The sequence below is a fragment of the Phodopus roborovskii genome, unplaced genomic scaffold, assembly GCF_943737965.1.
Source record: "Phodopus roborovskii unplaced genomic scaffold, PHOROB, whole genome shotgun sequence".
In the NCBI taxonomy this organism is placed as follows: domain Eukaryota; kingdom Metazoa; phylum Chordata; class Mammalia; order Rodentia; family Cricetidae; genus Phodopus; species Phodopus roborovskii.
Genome location: NW_026126416.1, coordinates 30,696,908 through 30,720,998, shown reverse-complemented (window position 1 = coordinate 30,720,998; position 24,091 = coordinate 30,696,908). Strand labels below are relative to the sequence as shown.

Here is a 24,091-nt window from a genome sequence, read left to right as displayed (position 1 = left end):
AACTGATTAAGAGCCGGAAGGGATAAGAGTTTTCCCTGTAGATGGGAGAAGTGCCTACAATTGATGAGTGAGTAGATGTCCAAGAAACACATTGCATCTTTCCCCAGGTCTCTCCCCATGCCCTGAATGAGGTTATAGTTACCATCACTGTTCTGAGGCAAGCATCCCTGACATCCTTTAAGTAGTTAGCAGGTTTCCTCTGGGTGAAAATGGAGCCAGGGGTGGAAAAGGCAAGGGCCCTTAAGGAAGTTGAGGGGGCAAGGTGGTTTTTCTTTAAGACTTACTCTCATGAGGTCTTTAGCATTTTTCTATTTCAAAAAGAAATCTACTCTCTTACCAACAAATAACTCAATATATTTTTTTTTTTTTGGGAAAAACAAGCTTGCATAACATTTTTATCTTTTTTATTTCTTGTGGTGCTGGGATTTGAACCCATGCTTTGGGGAGGGTGGGTAAGTGTTTTGCCACTGAGCTCTTTCCCCACCTTCATTTTCTCTATAATGCCAGCAGTTTGTTAAAATGAAAAAAATTACACAAACCAAACCAACCTCCCACAAACCAAAGTGCAGAAACTGTCAAGTAAAACAAAAAGAATCTGAAAATAAACCAGAACAAATGTTTGAAAACGATAGTGATGAGCAAAGGGGTCAAGACCAGGCTCAAGAAACCCACAGAAACTGCTGACCTGAACAAGGGGGAGCTCATGCACTCCAGTCTGATAGCTGGGAAACCAGCATAGAACCAACCCAGACCCCCCTGAATGTGGGTGTTAGTTAGGAGGACTGGGCAGTCTATGGGGCCTCTGGTAATGAATCAGTATTTATCCCTGGTATACAAATGGACTTTGGGAGCTCATTCCACATAGAGGGATACTCCCCCAGCCTAGACACATGGGGCAGGCCCTAGGCCTTGCTCCAAATGATATGGACAGACTTTGAAGACTCCCCATGGAAGTCTGCTCCCTGAGGAGCAGAAAGGGGATGGGACAGGGGTTGGTGGGGAGAAAAGGGGAGGATGGGAGGGTGTGGGAACTGGGATTGACATGTAAAACAAGCTTGTTTCAAATTTAAATTTAAAAAATTATCAAAAAAAAAAGGAAGACACAAAGGAAGGAAGGAAGGAAGAAAGGAAGGAAGGGAGGAAGGAAGGAAAGAAAGAAAGAAAGAAAGAAAGAAAGAAAGGAAGGAAGGAAGGAAGGAAGGAAGGAAGGAAGGAAACTGCCAGGACAGGGCACATGGAGCTATTTGGTAACCTGGAAGTATCATCTTGGTGTTTACTGAGCAATACCCATGGACCAAACTTTGCAGATTGTAATTCTGTAAATGTCACATGAAGTCTGTTAAACCAGGATGCTGCTCAGCTCAAAAGAGTGTATCTTTTGTAGATTTCCAAATCTTATATCTTAAATATGATGCATGTGGATTATAGTCATAAGGTTGTAGACTTCCCATTATTCGTAGGCATAGATTTTACTTAGTTTTTGTTAAAACAAGTGAGAATTTAAAAGTGTAATATTTTAGTTGAAAGCACACTTCCATGGCAGTGGTGAGCATATGCTGTGCAGACTGCTCTGATGGAGATTTGGAGATAACACCAAGATGGGAAATCTACACCAGAACATGGCAAACTTTTCCTGAAAAGTTCCCACAGTAAAACATTAGTGTTTATCACGACTACTCAACTCTGCCACTGCAGCATGAGAAAATGTGGAGCTATGTAAATATACATTTTCCTAGGCATATGATGGCCACTGGAACTTAAAAGATTACACAATCTTCACATCATGAAATATTGTGCTGATTAAAAACATTTAGAGATGCCAAACCCACTTTTAATTCTTAGGTCCAACAAAAATGGCTGCAGGCAAGACCTGGCCAGGGAGGGTTTATCACTGGCCTAGAACACTGCAGTGGCTAGGCTATTGTGCTCAGGGTTTCTCCACACTCATCAGTCTGAATTTCAAGTAGCTTCTGTCCCTTCTGCAGGTTTTTGTTAATGGAGGACCATTACAAGTGATTGACACCCAGAGAAAAAGGGTCTTTTAATATCTCATCTTATCTAGGCAATTTTTAAAAAAGGTTTATTTCTTAAATACTTAAGAGGACATTGCAGTTTGAGACTACAAAGCTAGATAGGTATGTTTCAAGTCCTTCTACCATTAATTAATCAATCAATGAAAATAGCAAAAATTTAGGGCACTGTACATTTCTTTTTTAATAAACCACAAGGCAAACAACACTTTATTTAATTATCATATAGGAAATTTCATTTGAAAATGGCAAATACAGTACATATACAAAGAATCTGATCTTCATTACACAGATAAACCCCAGCTTCAAAATCTTTCTAAAATCAATCATATGCAAAATACTCAGTTTTTGGAGGGGTGTATAGGAAAGTATATACAATTTCTTAAACCGTGATATGGCTTATTTAATCACCTATTCATTTAGAGAGGCAGACACTTTCCAAATACAAAGTATCTTCTAGGTAGAAAAAGAATACACTGGTATATTCCAACTTTGTGTTGAATTTATTTCAGGAGATTCTTAATAGCACTACTTAAATTGTCACTGTCATGGATTTAGCTGTCAAAGTCTCCAAACACATTTACCAATCTTAACAAAAATCAGAAAATGACTGTTGGTTTCCAACAAACCTTTTGTAACCAAGAACTCAAAACGACTGGCTTGCCTAAATGGAGACATATAATACTGAGGAATTCCCACAATTTCTTCTTTCCAGTTTGCATGCTCCCACTAACATAAAAAAAAAAACAAACCAATATATTTAACTATAAAGTCAAATCTGAAACCCTGGCCTGCAGGATCCATCTGACAGCCCTGGAGTTGGAGTTAGTTTGCAAATGGTGCTCTTACTACTGAGAGGTTAGGCCAACCACCTGGGGTAAGGCTTGCTTCCCCTTAGGCCCCGGTATCTAGTGAGATGTCACTGTCATTTATAAATAAGACAGGATGAACTGATCTTGTATGTAGGCACACATTCTGTAACCTTACTTTTAGTCCACACAAAGTAATCAGCGCAAAAATGCCTAAAACTGTACTTCAAATGAGTTCAGATTCAGTGAGAGCATCTTATGATGGTGAACCAGTGATCATAAACACATAAAGCTGAAGGGTGTGCTGCAAGATCAAAATCTCCAAGAGCCATGACTGGCTTTTGAGAAACCCAAAGCCCTTCACAGTGGCTACTCAGTCTATTTCTGTCTCATGCTCTACTAAGTACAGCGTGCAGAAATCTAGGCAGGGGATGATCTTCAGTTTTAAAGACCTTTCTCGCCTGGAAAGACATTTCTAAGTACTGCCTCAAAGCGCTCTCTGAAAAATAAAGAGAAGTTGTGCATCAACTATGTCCACTCTGGGAAGGACTGCCTAAAGACAAACACTGACAGGTGGGCCACCTGGGCTGAAGACAGGCTACTGAGAGTCTTATAACAGAAAATACTTCAGAGAGAAGAAATAAAGCCCTTACCCCAAACTGAAAAGAAACAAAGCCCTACCTCAAACCGAAAAGAAACACAGTAACCTAAGAAATCCAGTGACCAGCAAACAATGCTGATGGGAGCTGTGAAAATCTCCAATCACATCAAGACCTGTAAGCATGGAAACAACACAGCTGTGTGCAAGAGTTACAATAGATCTGGGTTCTACCAAGTGTGTCTTACTCATTGCATTCTCATTATGCTTGTTAAGGCAGCAAGAGCATTAGTCAAAGTCTACCTAAAACAAAAGACTGCAGGGAACCAGAGCTGTAAAGCACAGGCTAATGCCTACAGTCACCGATTATCTGCAAATATTCGTTAGAATATACTGCAATGGAGAATTGCCAAGTTTTTATGTTGTGATGTTTCCCAGTGCAAAATTAGTACTGCATCTCTCTGATTCAGACCCTGTTTTTCACAGAGCAAAGACTTCCAACAGCTCAGCTGAGAATCTGCGCCACTGTACATTGGGCTCAACAGGTGAAGGACAGACCAAACCCCACAGCTGTGTCGTCCCTGCAGTAACTGCTCAGTTAACGCCCTTCTCTGCTGGTTCTGACAAGTTAACTAGTAAAATCTCTCAGTTCTTCTCCATCTTGTGGGCCAGTAAAGTACAGAGTCTAGCTCTTGCTGCAAAAGTAAAGCACAGAAATGCTGGGTATACCCGCTTTAAGCAGAATGTGATAAAAAGTTTTCAGTGTTTCTGTGTTTCATAAAAACAACCCTTTTCAACATTCAAACTGATTTTTAGGATGTTTTTATCAAAAAAACGTAAGGAATCAGTCAATATGAAAACCTACATATACTCACATTGTGATAAAGGATGATTACAAGAAATAAACTTAATTGACATGGGAAAATATTAAATAAAATGTACATTTTCCCTTTTTTTTCCTAGATACCTAAAGGCCACAAATGCCCAGGAAGCCACTTAAATGCCTGTCATTAGTCATGTGGTTATAGTTGTTTTATTTAGTTTATATTCTAAGTTTTGAAATTTAAGCTCACAATAAAATTCAACAAAGTAAACTTTTTCTTTTTTTTTTTTCTCAAAGAAAACTTTGAATTTAAGAACTCAACAAACACTACTGGGTTTTATTAGGTAACATGAGCTGGTTTTTTTTTTTTTTTTTTTTTTTTTTTTAATACTATCAATTCCAACAACCTTAGGGGTAAATCATCTAGATTTTCTTATTTTAGATTTACACATAGAGAAAGTCTGCAGTATGAAGATAACACCTATTTTTACTCTCAATTTACACATCATTTAGGTTCCTAGGATTTAAATTCACAATGTGCTTGGGACATTGTTACTCCACTCTGATTCACTGAGGAGCCACGAGCCATATAAAGTGTCTGTGCTGAAAAGAGCTCATCTCAAATCAACTGTTGAATATTCAAATATGAATATTCACAACTGTCTCTTCAACAGACTTCTGCCAATTATGTTCCCTTAGCTTGTAAATACTTACGCCATTTCTCTAGATATAGCTTTCATGGCCATCCTTACTTTAGTTCTCTTGTGCCCATACATAGTTAAAAACAAAACAAAATCCTTCACCTCTTGTTTTCTCAAAGTAATTTTTCCACCCAACCCTTTCTGCTATGGCATTATTGTGAAACTTCAAGACTGTACTTTGGGGATTTCTGTAATGCATGGAGAACCCCCCTAATCCATATCATAAAACAGAAATTCTCTCTAGAAAGGGTGCTTTGCATGATAGGCATTAATAAACCCAGGTATCTCTATAGGAACCTGAAATATGCATAAAGATTACACATGAGAACAGGGCACCAAGGAAACTGTTACTAACAAATGCTGGCAGTTCTTTAAAGGACAGTGGATAACTACTGAAGCTTTGTCATCTTACTGTCATTAAGACAATCACAAAAGTGATTTTCAGGGAAGATAGAAATCCAAAACTTCACATGCCACTGCTTGCTCCTCTGTTTTAGATAATTATTTAGTAAGGTAACTTGAGGTTAAATCTAATATCTGCCATTTAGAGTTATATTAAAAATTTCCTAAATAATTTAATGACAGTGACCACATTATGTGAATATTTCTGATGAGATTACAAATAATCAAAACACTGAGATTCAAAACCAGTACTATCTGGAAAATTTGCTTATAAAGTATGACTAATAATATTAGGAGTTATTTATGAAATAAAACAGTTCTGAAACACTTAGGAATACATGCTTATTCCATTTTCTGGATATTATTACTTTCTGAAATCTGTTGGGGGCTAATTTTTATTAAAAGAGAATACAATTCCAGAAACTAGATGCCAAGATTACACAGAGACAAAAGTCCCAAATAATTCAACACTGAGTTTGCTAGCACTGACTTCATATAAAAGGACTGTAAAAAGTAGTTTTAGATGCAAATACTGAATTCTGAGTCTTCCTGTACATCTTGTGTATTCTGTCAAATTAATGAAGTATGCTCTTGGATTGTCTTCTATGAGGTATCTGCAGAGTTACAGCTCACTCTGTAAACAGTACTTTGGAAACTTCATCTGAAAATCATGCAGTTATCAGTCACACCATGTGACTGTGAGAGACGGTGCTTGATGTGGACACAACTGTCAGGGACTCTATTAGGTTTGCATTTATTGCTCTCAAGTCTGTGACTGCAGGATAAATAAGGCTGTAGACCCCAAGTACACAGAATCAGGTACTGGAATTCTGACAATTTGCACAAGTTCTGTTCATTTCTTGTCTGTAACTCTGGAGCTGAATGGTGCATTTATACATGCCAAATGTGTTCAGTAATAAATGCTTAGCTTTGGACTGCACTTCTTCCCATTTAGATGAACTCCCAGGAACTGCAATATCAAGAAAATACCACATTATCTATTGTACACTGCTATACATTAGTAAATGAGATACAGAGAAGAAACAACCATGCTTTGTGACCGTGTGTGCATCAGTCTGACTCCCCGCTTTAAGTCCTTCTTCTGTAGAAGACAGTTTGTAAGCCCAGAATGGTTTCTCATGACCTCAGTCATTCCATGTTCAGTAGAGAGAATGCTCAATACAAGCCTCTTGTTTATGGACCTTATACTCCTTAAGAAAGAGCCAAATGAATATGTTATTTTGATTTTTAAAAGCCATCAGTCTCTGAAATGATTTAAACAAGAGTCTGGCTTTTTATTATATGAAATATGGTGCAGCAAAAGTATGTAATGTCTTTAATAGGCAGATATCAATTTGTGATATCTTTCTCAAAATACAAAAAATTAAATGTTATTATTTATTTATTTTTTTGGAGTTCTGGGAATTGAACATAGGGCCTCATGCATGGAAGGACAAGGGATCTACCACTGAACAATCTTCCCAGCCTCTGTTATTCTTTAAACCTGCAATTTTGAAGAGTCTCACCCTCCCTTAAGTCTTTTTGTCAGAAATGTCTTCATACATATAATAAGCCTCAGATGTTGGCTCCAAAAGCAGACACCCGTGAACCCCATTAGCAACATACTTAGCTGCATGTGAACTATGGCAGTGGATTTTCCTGAAGTGAGAGACCAGATATTCAAATCTTCCACAGAATATACATCTTCTATTTTCATCAATGACTCTTTGATATAATCTACATTCAAGTGGCTTGGTACACCTATTAGTTTGAAACATAATTTGTAAGTTTACTTTGGTAGGAAAAGTTTTGTATTACATTTAAAGAATATGAATGGTTTTGATAAATTCAGTTCCAATGGATTCGTTAAGCTATGTTTATGTTTTAACATAAATTACAGACATTCTCATAAAATATAGAAAATATACAAGAGATCAGTAAATGCTTTAAAATGTCAATTCTAACTAAAACAGAGTGGCAATGAAGTTAGAACACTTAACATTAATAAGTTAGGCTAGAAAAAAATTTTTTTCAACATGGTTTCACTCTGTAGCCCTGGCTGGCCTGGACTTCCCCTTGGGCAGATCAGGTTGATACTCACAGAGACCCATTTGCCTCTGAGTCCTGAGTGCTGGGATTACAGGCACGTGCCACTATGCCCATCTTAGAAACATTGGATACTGGTAAGTTATTGCTGAGAACTTTTGTCTTCATGTTTAGAAATGCTTTCAGGAAGATAGGGATGTCAAAAATACAACAAAGTACAAATTAAATGAGATGAAGGAATTAAATAAACCAGAAGGTATAAATGCATTAAGAATCAAAAGCTGCACTCTTATCCTCGCTTTACAGTTTATTAGTGCATGCCACTGTCAAACATTTTCTTGTTTGTAAATGTCAATTCCTTCAACTATCTGTTTTACCTACTGTAAGAGTCAAGTGCATGAATGACCCAAGGATTGCACTGCTTCTATGTATCAATAGAACACGGTCATGGTTTCTGTCCAGAGAAATCCTGTCAGTTTCTACTAGGGAGGGCTAAACCCACAGTGGGACATTAACGAGCGCTTACCTTCCAGTATTATCACTACTGTGTCCCATATGATGCGAAATGTTGTGAAAGCCACAAGTAATGAAAATACATATGTACAGATGGGATCAGCAATCTTGTATTCTGGCTAAAAGGCAAACAGATGAAAGTTGTGTGACTAAACAGAGACTGACATTGCAGCACACTATAAAGTAATCACGGCGCACATCCCCTGCTCTTTATCTTTCGTTAACAACATTGGAAAACACTTTTAAAGCTTGGATACTGTAATTGAGGAATATCCTCACTCTTTAGATTGTGTCTTTTCTGGAAATTTGGTCATTATGTCTACTTTCTGTGCCTTCTCTCAATCCTTTACTCAGAAGTAAAATATACTGATGCTGGAAAGAATTGTATCAGCCATCTGGATTAAAATAATCATTGAAGCGGGCACAATAAAAATTTAGAGTTGCTGCAAAGATGAGAACCTCAGCATACAGCCTATTGTGCAGTGCTTCGGTGACAAGGTTGAACACTGAGTTTTACAGTGCTATCAAAGCCAGCTACAGATAAATCAGGTAGTAAGGTGACATCATTGTGCTTACTAAGTAACTATACTAATGGCCAATTAATTCTATGCCAGTGAAAAATGAATAGAAAGACATTAGTGTCTAGTACACGGATAAAAGACAACTAGCTTTTTAAACAACCATTAAGTACTTTCGAAGTAGGAAGTGAACTATTTTACCTTGAATCGTATGATGTATGCAGCTATAAGCACACCCACACTCTGTACCAAATCACCCAGGGCATGTACAAATGCAGCTCTCACTGCCAAGCTGTCCTGCCCATGGCTGTGTCCACTAGATACCATGGTGGGAGAATTTGAAGGCAGGGAGTGGGAATGGGAGTGGGAATGGTGGTGACCGGACTGGTTCAACAGAAACCCCATTCTGTTAAAAATGAAAGAGAACATATTATTTCCCTAGAATTATTGATGAAACATTTATTACTGCTCAGTAGACAGTAATGGAGCAATGCAGAACAGTCATTTAATAAGGATGAAAGCAACCATTACACAGCAAATATTGTTTTGATGGGACATCAGAAGTGTAAGCAAATAGTCATTGTCACACAGCCAGTTAATGGGAAATGCCTTGGAGATGTATACAGCTTTGTAGAAGTACGGAAGACGAGTGGCCAGGTGATGGGATAGGTGGATGGGGTGTGCACAGAAGAGCTCTCTCAGACTCCACTTGAGAAGAGACTCACAGAAGTCAAGAGCAGATGGCAGATGCGTATTCTAGGAAGAACAGCAGGCAAAGGCTTAAAATGAAAATGTGCTCCATGTACTTGAAAAAGGATAACATTGTGGCCAAAATACAGAAAGTAAGAAGTGGTAAGAGGCTAATTGGAGGGCTACACAGGGTTTTATTTTATTTTTTTAAGAATTCTGGTTTTTATTCTAACTTTGAATAGAATCCATTAGACAGTGATTTGTAAACTAAGGCCACTAGGCCCTATTTGGCTATTTTAGTTTTTAAAGATGAGGATTTACTAGAACACAGGCCTACATACTTCTTCACACAATGAATGTGGCTGTTTTTGTTAACATCAGGGTTCCATCACTTCACATGAAACTGTGTAACTCTCAAAGATTCACGTACTGGCCTTTCTGTTGTTTTAGAAGTGTGGGAATCAATCCAGGGCTTCATGCAGGCTAAGGAGTGCTCTGTCACTAAGCTCCATCCATATCCCCCATCTATTCTTTAAAGAAAGTCTGGTTGCTAACTTCTGCTCTAAATGGTTAAGTATATAAGATGTCTCAGTAATTTTGAGGAGGAAAAAAAAATGATTTTAAAAACAGCTAACAGACTGGCAAGGTGGCTCAGCAGGTAAAGGCACTCACAGGTAAGGTCTGACAGCCTGAACTTGAGTCCTGGAACCCACATAGTCAAAGGAGAGAAATGATTCCCATAAGTTGTCCTCTGACCTCCAAATGTGTGACCTCTCACACACAAATAAATGTAAAAAAACCCTTAAAATGTAGCTAATACAAAATTATTAAATATTAAACAACATACTTGGTTCTACTTAACTTCTTTTGTGCTAAACATGTGGCAAAGTTAATGAGTTTATAATGCTCCATTTTATTATACTTACAAGTAAAATTGATGTACTATATTTTTAAATATGAAAATATTTTTATGGTCTGAATAAATGAATGTACAACAGTCTTTTAGCTTATAGTATATGAAAAAATATTGTGCTTACATTACATTAACTGCAACTCCAACAGCTGCAGTGATGAGCATGATATCACCATTAATTTCATAGTTCATATGGATCGTTCTCTGCACAGCTTCATATAAGAGGAATCCCATAAGGACATACACCAACATCACACTGATCATAGCTGACAAAACCTCTAGAAGGGAAGACAGAAAATATGTATCTTCAGTACAGCTATTATAGTTCATACCATACACTAAACAGTGTTCAGTTTTCTACTTACATTTTCTGTCCTCTGAGGAGGTAAAAGCACTGTTACTTTTGTTATACAACATTGTCTTTAAGTATTTCACAGGTTGAATACTCTAGACCCTTAATTCATCTCCATCCTTTATTCATGTCTTAAATATGTATATTTACAGACTATTCACAAGGTAAAACTGATAAAGAAATAGAAATGTGACTACAGACTACTTTTCTAACAAAGTAAGAACACTTAAAAGCATAACTACAGGCTTGCAATGGAGCTCAGCATGCATAAAGTCCTGGGTGGTCTCTAGCTTGACTCAAGTCTGGTAGTACATTTGTAATCCCATCACTGATGAGGTAAGGTCAAATGGATCAGAAATTCAGTCATCATCCTCAGCTATATTGATTTTGAGGCCAGCCTGGGATATAGGAGAGCTGGTCTTAACAGCACAACAACAAAATAAATAACCTATAAGAAAAATGGGTAAGGAAAAAAAATTTAAAAAGCGGTAAAGAAATGAAGAGTAATTTGTCATAGAAAGAAATGGAAAAATTCTCAATTAACAAATGTAATAAAAGAAAACTGTATTTTATTACTTTATATAGGCATTTTGCCTGCATGGATGTCCATGTACCATGTGTATACAGGTGCCTACAGAGGCCATAAGAGGACATGGGATCCTGTGACTGGAGTTACAGACAGCTGTGAGCTGCCATGTGGGTGCTTGGGTTCTCTGGAAGAGTAGCCAGTGCTCTTAACCACTTAGCAATCTCTCTAGCTCCTCAAAATTCTTATACCCTTGTTAAGTTGGCAAAGAAATTTAAGACTGATAATTTCTAAAAATTAGCAGGGATACTAATGGAAATATTAAATGCTTTAATTTTTTGAGAGACAATTAGTAAAATTAATCAAAATTTAAAATGCATATATTTCTTAATCTAGCAATTTTACTAGCAGGAAAGAACATGTGTCCCAAGAAATGTAGAGGGCTTTGCTTTGTAACACATACCTGAAGACACGCTAAATGTATATCCAACAGGAACTTAAAGGGTTAAGTATTATATACACAGTGAGGATACCAGACACCTACTTACAATAATTAAAAGTGAAGTATTATATATATAGTAGAGATACCAGATATCTACTTATCTACTGTAAAAGAAAAATGGATAACAAGAAAAACAAAAATCAGGCAAATTAATGATTATAAGACAGAGAAGAAAGCATATATCTGGGAAGTGGAATGAACCAGGGATTTAGGGGAATTTTTTCATTTTATTTTTTTTTGGTAGTGTTTGAAATTTAAATTTTTTTTAACCACAAACATTAAAATTATACTAAAGAAAATCTGATGATTTATATTTAAGAAGCACAAGACACAGATTATATTACCTGATTTAAAATACTAATTAAGTAATATGATTGGTTATTCTGAAAACAAAAAAGTTCTTTTACTATGGATAAATAATGGTTTGGAGAAATGCCAGGAATAGTGACAATTACTCCTTAAAAAAAAAAATCTCTCTCTTTTTTTTTAAATTAAGGTGACAGGATGCAAATTGCAGTGGTTTGGAAGAAAATGGCCCTCAAAGGGAGTGGCACTATTAGAAAGTGTGGCCTTGTTGGAGGAAATCTGTCACTGTGGAGGGGGCTTTGAGGTCTTATATATGTCCAAGACACACCCAGTGTCTCAGACCACTTCCTGTTGCCTGCCAGCGAGATGTGTCCTGGGCAGCATTTGGCTATATAGCACTAATACTAGATAGTTTGTTGTTTTATCCCCTGATGTTAGAAGAACAGAAAGCATTCGGTTAAAACCTTCCTTCATACAAGCAGCCAAAAACAACAACAAAAAAGCCCTTCTACAAAGTTATGGTTCATTTTTAACAGCTTCCTCTTACCCATTAAAAAATCCATCTCTTTTATTATTCACATAATTTTGCAAATTTAGTCAGATCACATGAACTCTTATAGGAAAAGAATTGAGTTTTAGAACTTGCTAGAAATGGGAGTTTAAATTGAGGAATAAGGAAGACATGAATGAAGTCATCAACATTAGGTAACCATAAGTCAGCCTGAACGTGGCTGGTACTGTAGGTGGTGTAAGGAGTGATAAGCTTATAGTAAGCTGTGTGACCAGAGACTGACCCAAAACAAGACTAAGACATCTGGAGTAGGTCATAGTCCCATCATCGCATGGCTGACTGAACTCTTCCTGGAAAGCAAACTTAACCTGTTTTTGTGTCTTAGGCTCTGACTGTGATCTCTGCTCAGCAAGCATTCTGAACAACTTCTATGGTCTTGCTATTAGCATTGGCTGAGTGAGGATTTAAGTGATCACATCACACACTGCTTCCTACTACCCACACAAACACTCTGCTTACTATAGTGCCATCCCTGAAGATCTGGAAGAAATACCATATAAACCAAGACAATCCTTAAGGTAATTCACAGAGAGGCAGAAAGGAAGAAAGGAGATGGCCCCCTTGGAAGAGAATATTTTTCCTCTTGAGGATTTGAAATTTCTTTCAGCATGGTTTCATTAAATTCCAAGTTTTATTAGCTCTCAGAGTAAAGAGACATGGCCACATCAAATAAATCTAGACATTTAAAAACAACACGCAAGGCTTCAGCCCTCCCTCCTTCTCCCCACATAAAGCTGCTTCTGTAGCTCACTGTAAATAAATAAAAAAAAACCCAGAATGATTTCATACCATCCACAGCTTTACCTGAAAGAAAAGAAAAACAGCAGCAAGTTAAGAGACTGTGCTGGCAGCTCTAAGAGTACAGGGTGATTAGCTCTCCTATTCATTTCCTCAGCCCTCAGCATTTCTTATCTACTAAGAACCACAAATTCTGTTTATCTCAGAATGAGGATTCTAAACAAATTATGATAAAAATTAGGAAAACATTTTCAAGACTGGATATTCCAAAGAGTTATATTGGCCTTTCTGCATGCATGCATATCTGCTACACAGAAGCCTTGAATTCATTTTAACTGTTTTTCAGAGAAAAATTGATGCTGATTAAATTAAGAATGATGATTCCTGAGTGCTTTCCAGAGAGTAATGGACTTACTGCCCATAATAACTCCTTTACAAACAGAAAATGGAGGCACAAAGATGTTACAGAACTTGCCTAAGGTCAGACTGGTAGGAAGTGAGACAGCCAGGATTTTAATAAAGTGATTGGTTTCTCTGTTGAGTCTCATGGATGTTTGAAAATCCAATTAAAAGGCTGTAGTCAGCTGGGCATGGTGGCTCATGCCTTTAATCCCAGCACTCAGGAGGCAGAGGCAGGTTAATCTCTGAGTTCAAGGACAGCCTGTTCTGCAAAGTGAGTTCCAGGACAGCCAGAACTACAAAGAGAAATCCTGTCTCAAAAAAAAAAAAAAGGAAAAAAGCTATAACCAACGGATCATAATTGTGTGTCTGTATATGCGTATACATATGAAACCAAGATGACTGCTAAAACCAGAGGCAGCTGATCACTCTGGGGCTGAAGTTACAGGCAGCTGTTATCTGGGAACTGAAACTTGTTAGAGAGCAGTACATTAGGGCTGGAGCAAAGGCATACTAATAAGAGAACTGGCTGCTCTTCCGGGGGACCTGGGTTCAATTCCCAGTATCCACATGGTGGCCCAGAACTAGCTGTAACTCCAGCTCCAGGAGATCTTATGCCTTCTTTGACCTCCCTGAGTATGCAAATGGTAGACAGACATGCATGCATGCAAAATCCCATAAATATAAAATTAAAGTAAGTCTAAAAGTCAAAATATAACCAAAGTATATCTTTATTTAAAGATAAAATAAAATTTAAGAAGCATGTGCTCTTAACAGAGACATCTTTCCAAGCTCCAGAAAATGTGATCTCTAAGAGTGGAAAATATCTACACAACAGAACTAAAATGACAATTACAACTAAACTGTTGTAGAATATTAAAGATGTGTTACATTTGTTTATGCTGTGGAATATTTATTTAATGGTGCAAAGTTGTGTTGCATTCTTTTATGTTGCATTTGTTTAACTGTGAAGCTGTGTTACTGTGCCTGCCTAAAACACCTGACTGGTCTAATAAAGAGCTGAACGTTCAAAAGCTAGGTAGGAGAGGGACAGATGGAGCTCCCAGGCAGAGAGAATAAATAGAGGGAGAAAAAGAGAAGAGGGAGGATTGAGAAAAGAAGAAGGAGAGGAGGATGCCAGGGGCCAGCCACCCAGTCAGACATGAAGCAAGAAGGAAAGAAATGATATACAGAAATAAAGAAGGGTAGAAGCCCAGAGGCAAAAGGTAGCTGGGATAATTAAGTCAAGAAAAGCTGGCAAGAAATAAGCCAAGCTAAGGCCAGGCATTCATAGGAAAGAATAAGTCTCCGTGGGTGGCAGGTCCCCCAAAGAGTAAAGAGTAAGCAAAACAAAACAAAAAACCCAACTACATTAAACCATGTTGATCAACCATGTTGATATTTACTACTGTCAGACAATGTTTGATTTGGTTCTTGGTACAGTGCTAATTTCTAATAACTACAGTCCTATTTTCTGCTTCCTTATGTAGACTCTCAAGGCAATAGCCAGTGTTTAGTCCTTTATTAAAAAAGTCAAAGAATGTTATTTTGATCTCAATTCTTTAATGTGCATTATTAAGTGCTGAGCTTTTCAAACCAGAAAGTTCTTAATTTTGGAGTTCTTTACAAATATCTATTGATATGGTCCTTCATAGAATAATTCAAATAGTTATTTTATGTATTTTTGAAATAAATTATGAAAGTATTTGTGGAATTACATTGATATAATATAAGTCAGTCACATAATATTTTGTACATATGATGAAAATGCTTAATATATGGCTTCAGTTGAAATTCTTGAAGTACAAAGAAGCAGCAAATGCTCATTAGCGAGTGACCCAGATGGTTTTGCTAGGTTCAATAAACTGGAACTATGCCTCCTTACGATGGCATCTTTAAAAACAAGGAAGACATGAGCACTGTAACCACACAGTTCTGTGCTACTTAGGGAAGCCTGAGTGGGATGCTCCATGGAAGACAGCTTTGTAGATAAGTCTCATTACTTATTTTCCTTTGCTGTGTTCAACTCCATTACCTTAAAGATTTCAGTTAATCAGGGTCATAGTTCATTATAGCTTTAAAATATTATAAGCCAAAAGAAACTTATTTTACCTACCTAGGCGATGAAATCCAAAGGTGAATCTTCTGGTTGGTGACTTTGAGGACAGCCACAAAGCAAGCAAAGTGAGTATAATGGCACTAAGGTCGGTTAGCATATGAAGTGCATCTGTCATAATAGCTAAGCTATTTGCGATGTATCCACCTGGGAGAAAGGAAAGGAAGATTAACTAAAAAGGTGTGAACAATCAAACTTGAAATGTACAACACCCTACAAAACACAATGTTAGATAAATTTCTATCCCGATACAGCTAAATCAAAGTATTCTAAAATTTCATGCAAATAGTATATATGTCATATCTTTCAATTTATATGGGGATGGTTCCAGAACCCCTTTGGGTATCAAAATCTGTTCCTGTTCAAGTATCTTATATAAAGTGGTATATTTGCATAAAGCCTTACATATAAACCTACACATAGTTTATATTATTTCTAGGTTACCAAAACCATCTAATACAATGTAATTATTATACTGTACTATTTACGGAAATACTGTAAGTCTGTACATATCCTATACAGACACATTTTTTCAAATATTTTCCATCCATGAGTAGCTGAAACCTGTGGATATGCAACTTGTGGGAATAGAGGGCTCACTGCACAAATTTCTGGCAAATAACCACATTCCTATTAACAGGCTCTCCAAAGGGTTAATTACTTCAAAAAGTTAACCATTAGTTTGGCAATAAAAACAAAAGAGGGATGGCAAGTTTTGCTCAACTTACTGAAATTCTATGAATATGGAGAGTTAATAACTACATTATCTGAATACCACAACAAAGCAGGAAAAACATGTTTTCTTTTATTCAAGAAGCATTGAACATGAAATGACATTAAAGAATTCTATAAAGTGCATACTGGTTGAGCCAAAGGGTAAAAATTAGCTTAGCTTATACTTTTGAATACAGATAGCAACCTTTGAAGAGAGAAACAGAAAATGATACTTAGAAAATAGGTTGTAATCAATGGTATAGGATTAGTATGGTGTGTGTGTGTGTGTGTGTGTGTGTGTGTGTGTGTGTATTAGAGCTTGAATGTCTCCACCACAACTCATATTGATGTTTCATCTCTATTATGAGGTATTAAGAGTTTGCAAGTTTAAACTGACCATTGGGAGGTAAAGTTAAATGAGACCCCATTCAACAGGACTGTGACTTTATAGGAAGAAGAGATCTAAATGAGGAAATCTTTCTTAACATGTGACCCCTCAATACTACTTTGAGACTGAAAGGACCTCAACAAATGCAGCCTCTAGATCTTGAATTTCCTAGTCTTCAGAAACACAAGCTGAATAAACTTTTCTGCTTTATAAACTATTTAGTCTGTGGGTATTCAGTTACGGCAACATAAGATAATCTATATTACGGCTTGAAATCTGTGATTTCAGGTATCCATTAGGAATCTTGAAATATGGATAAGTGGGGGGACAATCACACAAGTGTTGCATGTGTGTATGTATATTATCATACATACTTTTTCTTTTTTCTCCTATTATTAATTTTATTCTATTTTGGAAGAGTAGAATAATAACTCATTTTCTTTCCCTTTTTGGAGATAGGGTCTTACTATGTAGCTCTGGCTGGCCTGGAACTCACTATGTAGATCAAGGTGGCCTTAAACTCAGAGATCTGCCTGCCTCTGCCCCTCAAGCACTGATATACAATATGCACCACCATGGCTGTGTCTCATTCTCTAAATTTTCTATGAGTTTTTGTTTTATTGTTTGTGCTCAAGTTCCTTTTAGGCTTTTACTGTTCAACAGGGTTCCCCCCAGCCCAATTTTCTTTTGTAGAACCTGTTCTTTTCTAGACATATGACCTTATCTCTGAGTATACTAATTATGATTATAGCTGGTTCTTAAAATAGGTTTTTCACTAGCTTTCCTTATTTTAACCTTAGAGGCACCTGGCATGGCCCAGTCTGGCCTACTCAGGATGCTCTAGTGTGGTAGTCTCATATATGGGTCCTGTGGCGGTAGCATCAGCATTCCCTGGGTTCCAATAAAAACACAAGTGATGGCCAGGCATAGTGGAGAACAACTTTAATAGCAGCATTCAGGAAGTAAAGGCAGGTACATTCTTGTGAGTGTGAAACCAGCCTGGTTTACATAGTGAGTTCCAGGCCTGCCAGGGCTACACAGTAGCAAGACTGTCTCAAAATACATACATGCATATATGCTCTGGCTTTATCCCAAGCTTCTCTTATTTGAACTTCTGAGGGTGGGAATCAGTACTTTCGGTTTTAACAAGTTCTCTTCATGACTGTGATATACAGCAAAGCCCGAGGCCCACTACTGCAGTGTAACCTAGGTTGGTACTCAGATGAGGTGTGGGCTATCTTGAGTGTAGTAAGCCAGTTAACTCTGTTTCTTTTTCAGTTTCCAATTTTTTTTTGTTATTTTTCTCTTCTTTAGTTTTTTACCATCTGTGTGTTTTTATCTCTTCCCCCAGGAATCCAAATCCCTTTAATTCAGTTAAAGAGATACTTTGAGACAGGGAAAAATTAAATACACCAGTTCTTTATCTAAAAGTCAGTGTGTGTATATCTTTATGTATTTTTAGGTGCAATAAAAACTTGTAAAATACTGATTTTTTTCTGTTACTAAGTCCAAAGGATATCTTAGTTTTCATCTAAGAAGATCTCTTATTTTCTCTTCGAAATACAGTAGTCCTCCTCACCCTATGTATTCCAAGATTCTCACTGGACAGCTGGAATCTTGGATAGTACCAAATATTGTATATGTTTTTCATACACATACTAACCTAAGATAAAGTTTAAACTGTTAGTTAGGTACAATAAGAACTAACACAACAGATAATAATAAAACAGGACAGCTATAACAATACACCATAAAAAGTTATATGTGGACACATTAGACAAAGGGATGATTTATATCCGGGGCAAGATGGAGAAGGACTCTGAAATCCCATGCAACAGTGAACAGCTTAAAAGATAGATTATTTAGTTCTTGAATTTTCCATTTAATAACTTTGGATATGGCAGTTGTAATCAATTAAAACTGTAGAAAGTGGCATCAACGATAAGGGAGGGGGGACTGAAGTAGTTCATTTCCTTGGATTTTGAGATACCTGTTTGCCTCTCTAAAGTTGAAGTTCCTCAAGACAAGGGTTGTAGGTAATTCTGCCTTTTCTGGGGACATCATGTACCTTGCTGGCCTGTCTTCTAAAGCACAGGCTTGTGTTTAAAAGCCCACCAGACATTTCCACTTGTCTGCATAAGCATGCAAACAAACATGTTTAGGCAGCCTTACTCTGCACTCTCTTTCTACTTCATAAGTGACGTTCCCCCTGTATCCAACCCGTGAGAGAGAAACTCAAGATCATTACTGATCTGCTCTCTCCTCAACTCCCATGTCCAGATCAGTCAGTTCTGTGAACCTTCCCTCAGACTGTCTCTTGAGGTATATTTTTCTGCATCTACTCAGGCTTCTTTCTAGTCAGCATCTGTCTGTCTGCTCCCATTTTTGCACCCCCATTCTTTTCATCACAGAACATCCTCGGTGATCTTTTAAAAAGTCACTATCCTATGTAAAGCCCTTCACTGGCTTCTCATTGTACTTAGAACACAAAATGCACTCAATCAATATGGTCTACCAGGACTTGTTTATCTGATCCTCCTGCCTCCTTCCTTTATGCCTACTATACACCAGTCACACCAGTCTTCTGTCAGTTTCTTAAAAGAACTGGAAGCTTTGGAAGCTTTGCACATGCTTGGATGATTCCTAATGTCCTTTTTGTTGTTGGTTTTAAATGCTCCCATACCATGCAAAAACTATATCCCACTGGGTAATATGTCTATTTCTTTTCTTCATAGCATTTAAGAATATCCGAATTTATAATTTAATCACCTGGTTATTCATTTAATGTTTGTCTCCTACATTAGATCAAGAACTAAAGATAATAAAAACAGTTTTGCTCTTCATTAGATATCCAGAACATGCTGGACAATGTACCAAACCAACATGTAGGTGCTCAGAAAATATCTGTTGAATGGAAGGGAGGAAAGACAGGTTCAATGTCTTGAGCAAGTCAGAGGCAAATCTACATTCAAAATTTTCCCCTCTCAAATCTTTAGATGATTTTTTATTGGCTTATACTTCCTAGATAAGATGCTTTATTTCTAAGCTCTCTGGACACATTTTAATAAGCACTACACTAAATCTAAGTCTGGATAACATTCCGAGCACTACAGTTCCTATCATTTCTGTATTATTAACAAAAGATTCTATGTTTGGATATTAAGTCAGTTTTGGAAAGGAAATACTTATTGTGGCTTTTGCAAAATATTTCCCAAGTAAGAGACTCTGAAAATGAGAAGTCGGGACAATTAAATATTAAATTTTACTTAAGTTAAATTACATCTAAATAAATTTTGAGGGGGAAAATTATGATTAACATGACTAACTTCGAAGACTCACAATCAGCTTCAAAACCCACTAAGTCTGAATGGTATTTCAGTTGCCTGAGTTTGAGAAAGTCCCTGGAACATAGACTGCTGAAGTGAGGAGATCATGTTCTGACTACAGCTTACCATCTCTGCATTTCATAGTTTATACTTTCATAATTCTCTAACAGAATTAATAATTCAGGGTGCTTGGCCCTAGACGGAACATCTGTATTACCTCCTCTGAGGCTTAGGGAGCATGTGGAAGAGGGGGCGGAAAAGCGTTCAGAGCTGGAGGATGGGGAGATGTGCCACAAAAAGATGTGTTCTGTATACGACATAGCCATTGCACTCATGGACTTGGTGCCACCATGGTTCCTTAATTAAGAACTGCAATTAAACTGGGCCTGTCAATATTTCATCTGGGAAGAGAGAGGGTTTCACTTCTCCCTGAGGTACTAACTAACAACTAATGGTTTCTGGGGAAGAGGGTGTCGCTTTCTTCAGAGGTGCACTCAATGATAAGTTGCCTACGCTTCATAAGTTAGCTTTTCTCCAATGCACACACAAACAGTTCCCATTAAAGTCAGTGAGTGTGTCACATACTCCCCAAAAGATACAGAAGTGGGAGCCTTGTTGGGAAGGTTCCCAGTGGTAAAGGGAGGTGTTATAAAAGAGAATGGCTGTGTATAATAATTAAAATGTATTGTAAATAATATAAAACATCAAAGGATTTTAAAAATATAATAAAAAACTCAACAAAAGTTTATTTACTGTGTCTCATTTGTATCATTCACTGTTTGAGGTCAGTCAGATAGTATTTCAGAAAAGGAATACTAAACAAATAACAGGCATATAAAGAGAGTTAAAGTGGGAAAATAAGACAACAGAGGTTTATTCCAGACAATCAAAAGAAAAATAAAGGGCTTTCAGAGGTGTCTTTTGAAATGAGATATGACTAACACACTAGCCAAGGGACGATCTGGGAAAAGGAAAGAATATAAAAGCTGAGGTCAGAGGCTGGAGAGACAGCTAGTTGTTAGGAGTGCTTGCTACTCTTGTTCTGGTTCCCTGCACCCACACCAGGAAGTTCACAACCACTTGTAACTCAGCTCCAGGGGATCTGAAGCCTCTGCCTCTAGGCACCTGCACTCACTCACCCTCCCCACACAAACATGTAGTTAAAATTAAGTGGACATTTTTTAAAAGGCTGGAAGATGGGTGGTGTGCCTTATCAAGCCTTCTAGTGAGCCACAGACAAATGACAGAAGACATTAGAACATAGCATATAAACTTTTTGTTCGCTCTGTACATATTTATACTCTTATCTGTGGATATGTACATACCTAAGTTTGCATGTGTAGTTTTTTTTATTATAGTGTATTTCTTATTAGTGAAGTCAGCAAACGCTTGAAGAACATTGGGGGATCAACTGGTTATAAATGCCATAAGGGCAGGAGAAAGGGAGCCCTGAGATAAGAAAGATGATCATTACAGGTGAGTTCCCACTGAGGAAGAATGATATGGCATGAGGTGGGGGACAAGCATGAACTTCATCACACAGCTTCCATCCAAGCATTCTAAATCAGGGTTGCCAGGGCTCATCTTGCCATAATTCATAGTAAGAGACAACATGAGAGAACCATCTCCCCTGTGAATGTCACTTTATAATTGGTGACTAGGAAGTTGTTAGCCCTGTCCATATGTGAGCACTGCATTCATGGATCCCATCAATCATGGTTGGAAAACATTTGAAAAAACATTGTCTCAGGACTCACCATGCACAGACTTGTTCTCTAAGCAATATAGAATAACAACTACTTACGCAGCATTGATTTTGTAGTAGAAGCAATTTACAAATGATTCAAAGTACAGAAAGATGTGTATGTAGGTTATATGCAAATAACTGCTTCATTTTATGTAAGGGACCTTTACATAAGGCGTCTTTGGATAAGGCATCCCCTAGATTCAGGTTTGCCGAGGGCCGTCCTGGAACCAATTCACCTTGGATATAAAGGGGCGACTACAAACTCACGTGACAGTAAAAAAAATAAGGTCTAAACTAAGAACCTTAAAGTGAGAAATTATTATCTGAAATAATTAAACATGAGAAAGAAAACAAGCCCTCGAAGCTGCGGAGCACCCCTCTAGCTCACTTAGTCTCCTTATAATAATAAACTTTCAGTTGGCAGGATTGAAATTTGTAAGGCCCTTGGTTATAAGCCCAAAGGAAATGGCATAAAAGGATCAAACAAGCCACGTGTAGAGAGAAAGGAAAGTCTAGTACTGTAGATGGCTCTTCCACTCCCGGTAAGGTGGCCTCATAAGTTAAGGCTTTCAGAACCCCTATGTGTGAAAACAGAATGGTGTTCGGCAACGTCCCTTAATAGTATAAAATTCTGATTCTAAGCAATGTTAGAATTATTCTAGATGTCTGATCAACTTGGTGTTGATCAGAATCTGTAAAAAGAGAAGTTACATGATCCACAAGCAAGATAACACCCTGAACCCTACAGTAAATGGCACACTGAGTGGTTAACAAGATATAAGGGCAAGCTATCTGTGGACGCTCAGGGAGCAGCACTTTGGAATCCGGTGGCCGTTTCATGTCCTGCGGATGCCTCCCCATACCTAACACACACTTCCTGAAAACAAAGTTTCAACCTCGACTTAGGTGTAGCTACCAGCTGGACAGAGTCAAGGGAAAGCGAGGCGGCGACAGCACTCACCTACAAGCTCTCCAATCATGAAAAGCAAGTACAGGACCGCAGCAATGGTCAGCCGGGTCTTCACCTTCCTCTGCTTCAGCAACTCTCGCCGTTTGCTGCAGTTGTCACAGGGGTCCATCTTCAAACTCAGCTGACTGTTGGTCAAAGGTAAGTCCTGGTCCAATAAGGAGTCATCGTCGGCCTGGAGAGCCGGGTGCGCCCCGTTCACAGGCCTTTCCGGGGCTTCCGAGTCGTCGTCTGCCACCACGACTCGAAGTTTATTGAAGCGCGAAAGACCCTCGTCGCTCACCTCGTCCGAGAAGTCGAAGGCGCTGGTGTCATTTAAGAAGAGCGGCGCGTCGTCCTTCCTCAGCAGGGATTTGAGGCGCTTCCACGCGCCGGGGCCGGCCATGGCCGCGGAGGGCCGGCGGCTCCGCCTTCACCGGCGCTCGGGCTCCTCAGGGCAGCGCCCCGCGTCCCTGCCCATCGTGAGGAGAACGAGACCCGCTCCGATCGCCGCGCCCGGACCGCGCGCCAGCTCCGGGGCGCCTCAGGATCCCGCCGCGCTCAGCTACCCGCGGCCCGCCGCCGCCGCCTCCGCCGCCGCGCATCCCCTCCCCGGCGGCTCGCGCTGCTGCGTCCCGGGCCAGGGATCGAGGCTGGGCTCCAGCCGCTGCGCCCGCCCCGCGCCGCTCGGAGGCCGGCCGCGGGGTCTGACAGGCCCGGCCTCCTCCGGCCCCTGCGCGAGGCGGCGCGTGCGCCCGCCGGCCCGCGAGGCGCGAGGGAGGGGTCGGCGCGGCCACGCAGGCCGCGGCTCGGGGGCGCGCGGAGGGGGCGTGGCCGCGCGTCGCCCCCCGCCCCCGCTCCTCCCGGCCCCGCCCCTCCGCCTCCCCGGTGCTGTGCCCTCCGCGCTCTCCGAACAAACGAACGAACCCTCCAGTGTGCCGCGGAAAGGTCCCTCCCGGGCTGGGTGTCACTGCTCGAAATTCCCTCCACTGGAGATGGGTCTTGGGAATGTCGGGTCCGATCTTGGTTATGGATGACCGGTGGAAAATGTCAGTTAGTGTTTCTTACGAAGTGGTAACCTTGGTAGCTTTTCTTTTGCCAAATTGGCCAGATTTGCTGCTTAGCTTGGTCAAATGGCTAGGGCAAGGCTATGATGGTCAGTAGTTGTGTGGCTTGCCTCGTGTTTACTATTTCTCAGCAAATGTGTTCCTTCTGTGTTGTTCACTGCTACACTCCTCGTGCAAAGTTGTGAGTTTATTTTCCTTATCTCTTATCACATTCTCAAATGTCCTCAAGACACAAGGTTAAAGAGAATAGTCAGAAAAATTCATTTTAATGTGTAAATTCCTGGGTTGTACTTTTCTCCTTTTCCCTCTGAGATGCCTGGCATCTAATCCAGGGTCTCATGCTTTTTATA

General features: G+C 39.0%; 1 protein-coding gene across 1 annotated transcript; it reads right to left on the bottom strand.

Annotated features, from left to right (window-relative positions):
* Positions 1-2,239: 2,239 nt before the first annotated feature.
* On the bottom strand, positions 2,240-23,229 carry Slc30a4 (solute carrier family 30 member 4). The gene is made up of 7 exons (XM_051183525.1): positions 22,690-23,229; positions 15,554-15,700; positions 10,168-10,321; positions 8,642-8,846; positions 7,936-8,041; positions 6,990-7,124; positions 2,240-6,333 (listed from the first exon to the last, which is right to left on the bottom strand). The coding sequence occupies exons 1-7, from the start codon at positions 23,078-23,080 to the stop codon at positions 6,179-6,181; spliced, it is 1,293 nt and encodes a 430-aa protein (XP_051039482.1). The 5' UTR covers positions 23,081-23,229; the 3' UTR covers positions 2,240-6,178.
* Positions 23,230-24,091: the final 862 nt, after the last annotated feature.